Source organism: Brachyhypopomus gauderio, chromosome 1 (genome assembly GCF_052324685.1).
Source record: "Brachyhypopomus gauderio isolate BG-103 chromosome 1, BGAUD_0.2, whole genome shotgun sequence".
Lineage (NCBI taxonomy): Eukaryota > Metazoa > Chordata > Actinopteri > Gymnotiformes > Hypopomidae > Brachyhypopomus > Brachyhypopomus gauderio.
In genome coordinates, this window is record NC_135211.1 from 1,040,001 (window position 1) to 1,046,576 (window position 6,576).

Here is a 6,576-nt window from a genome sequence, read left to right on the forward strand (position 1 = left end):
ACTGTATCACACCAGGCAACACTGTATCACACCAGGCAACACTACCCCTGACTGCATCCTCTCTTAATAATTGTTCTTCAGTCCTGTTGCAACACCAGTGGTTGTGTAATTAATAGGATGTAGCTACTCACGTCAAATGTTAGCTTGCAGTCTTTTAACTTTCACATGATACAAAGTGAAAGCAGACATAGATCATAACTGTCATCAGTTTCATACCTTCACAACGTCTGCTGTCTTGAACACCATCCAACTGGTAGTTTGGGGTCGGAGCCTGGAACTGGCAGAGTGGGGGAGGAGCCAGGAGCTGAGGGAGGAGCTTGGAACTGGGGGAGGAGCCTGGAACTAGTAAAGAAGAAGGAAGATCTGAGTGCGGCATTCACACACACATTTAGGCAAATCTAACTGGAAGTTCTAACTCCATCACCATTAACCTGACCTCAAACCATCACCTCAGACATTTTCACTGGGCCATGCATGTCTGGTGCTAAACAACACAAGGGAATGTAATTGTAAATGTGCCATATTTTGTCAATTGTGATTTTTACACCGCAATCGAAATTTGTCCTCCGCTTTTAACCCATCTGTGCAGTTTTGAACACACACACACACACACACTAGTGATTACTAGGGGGCTGTGGATCACACGTGCCCAGAGCGGTGGGCAGCCCTAGCCCGGCGCCTGGGGAGCAGTTGGGGTTAGGTGCCTTGCTCAAGGGCACCTCAGTCATGGCCTCAGGTCTGGGAATCGAATAGGCAGAACTTACAGCTAACCAAAACCTCAGGTTAAAACCTAGCTATTTATAATAATATGAAAACTATATTAAATCTATAATGTTCACATTAGAATGAATGAAAATTCATATCAAAAAATGCCCAAGAGATGAAAAGATGTTGCTAAATATTTTAGACCCAAGTAAAGACTTTGTACAATATTAAGACATGCTAAAATGGCCTGTTGGAAGGAAAATCTAAATCATATCAGTATACTGGCTTTGAACACTTTATCATACCCAAACCCTTTATCATCACATATTGCATTAGAAATATTAAAAACCAAATGTAAATAAAAACTCAATTATTCAACTAATTTACAAAAGAACAATTTTCCTCCTCCTGTTCTCTCAATTTTTTTCTCTGATACACAATTCTTCACTTGCTGTAACCTGTTGAGATCCAAATGTGTGTGTGTGTGTGTGTGTGTGTGTGTGTGTGTGTGTGTGTGTGTGTGTGTGTGAGAGAGAGAGAGAGAGAGAGAGAGATGAGCTGTGAAGCCGAGCACAGAGAGCAGTGTTAAATCTGAGCCATAGGCCACTGTCTTATTAAACATCCGAGCGCCTACAGCTAGTCAAGAGTGCTGTCACTTAAACCATTTCCTGGTGTCAAGACTTTGACGAAGCCAATCACAGAGAAAAGTGGAACTTCAGTGGTTTGTGTCACATGTCGTGCCTGCTGGGATCAGTAAGAGAACGAAGGGCTTATCTGGGACTTTCTCACCATGGAACTCTCATAGTCGGTAAATATGAAGAAAAAAAAACCGTGCAGTGAGTGACATGGGACTGAAGTTATGAAATTAGACCATATCTCCACTCACCTTACACCTTAATGCAGATCACTGCATATTTTATTATGCAATTAGCCAACTAAAGAGAGGAATTTGTGTTTTAAAATCTGTTTTGATTCAGATGGGCTGATACCAGCTGAACTATTGCACAGGTTAATTCCTGTGATTTCAGATCAACATAATATCAGGATATTATCCTTCAAGTGAAACAAAAGAGTGCAATTTCAATTGATAATTGTCCTTCAGTTGTCTGAAACAAAACCGCTTTATGTAGATTTATGCTTTATTTACTCAACTCTGATTGAGGAACAAATGCCTGAACTGGAAGATGAATCAAGAAATCAAAATACTGTACTCCTGAATAATCTGCATGGTGTTAGAAGTGACCCTGATTTCACACACCTGGCAAAAGTCCAGACTGACTCCAGGTTCTTGAATTAGGCTGGACTGCTTTTCCAAATACAATGTCATTCAGATACAGTGATTTTTAGATACAGTGTGCATTCTGAATACATTAATAACATAAAAAAGTAAACAAAATAATAGTAATTGGTTTTTTTTTCTTCAAAATTGTACATTGTGCACTTTCTACAGTGGTTTTCAGATACAGTGTCTATTTGGAATACGACGTTTGTCCAATGCAGTGATTTTTCGAGTTTAAACCTTTTTGTCTCAAAGCACAATAGCTAAGCTTTTACAAAGTGACTCAAGACACCAATCATATTAATCTCATTTAGAGTGCGTCTATGCACATTCAGTGGCAACTTTTCTTTTTTAATTATTGTTCTTTATTAAGGAGTTTGACATAGACAAAACAAAAAGGTAATTCTCAATTTATAATCTTGAACATAGCTTACACTCACATTTAATTTAATATACTGAAATCAACACTTCACGCTTGATCACTGCACATCTCACCATAGGGAAATAACACAATGGACAATAGCTTATACATTTATATTAAAATATTTCCATACAGTGTAAATGTAACTAGTAGCATATATGTACTACTACAACAAACAACTACGATGGATGAAACAGACCCAAGTTGTTTCACTCAAAACAGAGCTTTTAAAAATCTGACCCATTCACAGTCCTGCAACAACTCTACCTAAAAGAAACACATTATCTAGTCACATGCTGATATTAGAAGAAGAGCAACTAACCAGTAGCTAATGGAGTTAGTAGTGCTGGTTCCTCAATAAGCAGTGGTCAACAGTATCACTTAGATAACCTACACTTACAACTTATCAGCTGCTACGCATTAGTCTCTGCTGGCTTGGGCTGTTCTCATTCTCTGGTGGGTTTTCCAGTGTTTGCTCTATTGAAATCTGGTCTGACAGGTGCAGGTGTTTCTGATGAGGCTGTCAAACTTTAATTGAAGGGAGCAAACTGCTTATCCATGATTCTTTGTCTCTGTGTGTGTGTGTGTGTGAGAGAGAGAGACAGAGAGTTGTACTGGCCTCTGAGAAGTTTCTGCATCAGCAGTACAAACAGCACCCCCTCACACACACACTGTCTCTATAAGCAAACTAAACACAGATGCATAGACACAACTCCCCCTACACACAGTCCTCCTCATACATGTACACACACACACACACACACACACACACACACACACACACACACACACACTGGAATCCCAGTCTATGGTACTAATAAAAATAATAAATAACAATAATGGAAAAAAAAACTGACCAATGAAATAATCAACAATCCTCCAATATTTTCTTGGAATTATCCAATCATGGCAATTATGGAGTAAACGATCCACATTCGTCCATGCGTCCAAAATAATCCAGACATTTTAATATTAGTATTACACGTGCTATTAACTTGATGTTGCACGTCATATAAAGTAGTCCTATAGAGGCACAAGTCTAAAACACATAAGCGATGTTCTTGTTACTTCTTTACACATGTAAGAGTGTGGAGTTGAACCACCACAGACCTACTCACGGTTGTCTCAACAATAACCTGTTGGGAATTACTGGCAGGCCTGCAATAAAAGAGCGCTTTCATATAGAGATGCCTGCATGTTCATTTTAACCGTATTAGACAGGGGTGATCATTCAAAAACACAGAAAGACATAAATAAGGACTCGAAAGAAGAACGCTACATCGCTAATAAACATCACGATAAAACAGAACAACCAACAGCATGCCAGCGCATTGCAAACCGGAAATACAGCTGCCACCTTCATCACTTCCATGACATCAATCATCTCACTCCACGGGTCTCCTCCAGTCTTCTCCTACTCCTGAGGTACTAGTAATGCCCACATACACGCGTACAGCTATTAAGTTGTGTTGGAATCGTTTGTAAAACTTGCGTTCGTCTAATCACCTATTCGATGGCCTGATCCAACCACTGTAGCTCATTCACATCTTGCCTGTTAGGAAACACAAATGTGAGCGCTGCACGACCTGGACGTGTGAACGTAGCAGAACATCTTCCTGAAGATCACAGGCCCACAAGTGCAATAACACACCCACCATGTACGGCCATAAGCCCAATAAACACCGTACTACAGCCTTTGGAACATTTGTTCCTCAAAACGCTTAAATGATGTGTTACACATAGAAGATGTGTGTTAATGTATCTGTAGTGATGGAGTAAATGTGCTTTTATTGTGTAGAGTGGGCTCAACTCTGCTCTGCTCCTTCCTCCCTCACAGCGCCCAACTCTCCAACAAGCACTAATGAACAAAAACGCCACCGCCGCTTCTGACTTCAGTCGATTGAAATTACAAACCAGAAACGTTTGGATCTACAACGGTTTCACAAAAAGCGAGAAGAGTTCAAATACGCGGTAATAAAAGTTGGCAATCTCGTAAAAAATCCGGAGGTGCACTTACCCTCGTACTCACCCCAGCAGACCAGCCTTCTTCTCCTCGCAGAAATTATTTAAATAAATATTTACTATCAGACTGATATTTCACAATCGAAACCTTGTCCCTCGAATGAATTTATTCCATTTTATCTCACCACAGTCTTCATAGCGTATAGTAATGTATCCCTTATTTGGCGAGTTGATTTTTTTTATAAAAAATGTATATAAAGAGAAAAAACTGACATACAAAACAAGAACTCTTCTTCAATCTCATTCACCCCAGACTGCGCACGCCAGATATCAATGCGCCAAGAAAGAGAATGGGACAGTGAAACTATGAAGTATGAGGCACCGAAGACGAAGTACCTGCTCCTACTTATTCATTGGCATGTACGTCGGTTTTATATTGTTATACGTCGTGGTGATGCCAACAACACAATAAGAAAAAAATAGTTTGAAAAAGAGAACTACTTCATGTGACGGTGCGGCGAATTTATTTCACTTTGCCTAAGGAACGGGGGTACTACGCCTCCCATTGCCTAGGAAAAAACCCGGATGTAAACTCGGCGAAACTCACGCTGAGTGAAGTTATTGGGTGTAAGTTAACGCACGCGGAGCAGCGAGGACCTGCGCGCACTGCCGAGCGAATAAAACCAGCCACAGCTGACGCAACTTTTAGATGTTTTAGTGCAGTTCAATACAACATAAAAAAAAACTAATCTGGTCCGAAATACATAGTGCAAATGTGCACAATATTGTAAATACATTTTTCAAAATTATTTTTTTGAACAAAATGCTTTGTAACATACAAAGTGAAACACAGTGAGCATCAAAACAAACAAACAAATATCTGTGTCTTGGATTCTTTAAAACAGACATAATTTACCTTATCTTGAAAAGTTTAATTAGAAGATCACCTTATAAGTCTTACCAGGTCTTCTACAAAAGTCCCAAAGCAGTTCTTGCTATCTGCTATGAAGTCATGATTCTGCAAAATTACTGAAAAGATTTGATTCTAGTCTACAACAGCTTTGCAATCACGGATGTAATTTGGGGGGGTTACATCCGTGATTGCGGATGTAACGCACCCCCCACTTTTTTAATAGCCGGTTTTGGGTCCCCCCAGTTTTTACAGTTAAAACCAAATATTTAAATAGCGACGAATCCATGTCTCCCCCACTTTTTAACGGTTAAAAAATAAATATTTAAATTGCGACGAATCTAGCGCTAGGACCATGCAGAAAACGACCGCTCCGAGCTCCGCTCCGGTAACACTCCGCTCCTGTACGCCCCCCCTCCCCCCCGTCAACAAATTTCGTTCACAACCCACCCCACCCCCCCACCCCCCCCGTCAACGATCTGGCACCCCCATTTGTGTCCTCCCCACCTATGAAATCAAAATTACGTCCATGTTTCCAGTACATCCAAGAATGTGAAAAGATGTGTGTTCATTATACTAATTACTTAATTAATTAATTAGTTGTTTTATTATTAGTAATAATATTATGTGACTGGCATACATAGTCATGTTAATACTTTGGCCAGTGTTCTAACTCCATCACGCACATCATACTTACTTATTTACATTTTTTTTATATAGTTTACAAACGAATCATTAGAAGTAGGCTGCATTATACATATACCTAATAAGATAAAAGTATGTGATTATTGGTGTTTTATGCAGTAAAATAACAAAATATAAAAAATCTGTGTTCAAGCAAGTTGGATTTATAGTCATCTTCCTATAACTGTTACAGTAAATGACACGTGAGTCCTTTCCCATGGTGTGATGTTCAGGACCTCGTCTGAGCACATAATGTTAATGCAGCCGGAGTCACGTGAGTCCTTTCCCATGGTGTGATGTTGAATTAGGACCTCGTCTGAGCACATAATGTTAATGCAGCCGGAGGTTATTCTACAGTCTTTAGCAGAACATGAGTACTATTTGCATATATTTAATTGTATTTATTTGTGTATTCTGTTGCATTTAAAATTAAACACTAAGTAATCATTTGAGTTAAATGCTAATGTTGCCCATGACCGGTGTATCGTCATGGTAATAGTCTACTTTTTAGAAGCGGCCAACAAAACACATGAAGATCATACTGCTGTTGTGAGATGTAATGTAATACTCCTGTATGACCTGTAGGGGGAGGCAGAATCCATTGTTCTTCTGTCA

At 39.6% G+C, this 6,576-nt stretch overlaps 1 protein-coding gene and 1 long non-coding RNA gene across 6 annotated transcripts in view; one reads left to right on the top strand and one right to left on the bottom strand.

Moving 5' to 3' along the window:
• The window catches only part of phf21aa (PHD finger protein 21Aa), a 47,988-nt gene extending 42,610 nt beyond the window's left edge, over positions 1-5,378 (bottom strand). For 3 of the 5 annotated variants that reach the window (XM_077005179.1, XM_077004944.1, XM_077005273.1), the window contains exons 1-2: positions 4,423-4,688; positions 217-342 (exon numbers count right to left, since the gene is read on the bottom strand). In XM_077005179.1, the coding sequence (XP_076861294.1) occupies positions 217-246 (30 nt within the window). In that variant the 5' untranslated portion in view covers positions 247-342; positions 4,423-4,688. Of the gene's footprint in view, positions 1-216; positions 343-4,422; positions 4,689-5,314 lie in introns of those variants that run through there. The other 2 variants (XM_077005112.1, XM_077005031.1) reach the window with 2 other exon arrangements.
• On the top strand, positions 3,721-4,443 carry LOC143514322 (uncharacterized). Its single transcript, XR_013130834.1, has 3 exons — positions 3,721-3,830; positions 3,965-4,063; positions 4,243-4,443. It is a non-coding gene; the product is annotated as an uncharacterized LOC143514322 (long non-coding RNA).
• Positions 5,379-6,576: the final 1,198 nt, after the last annotated feature.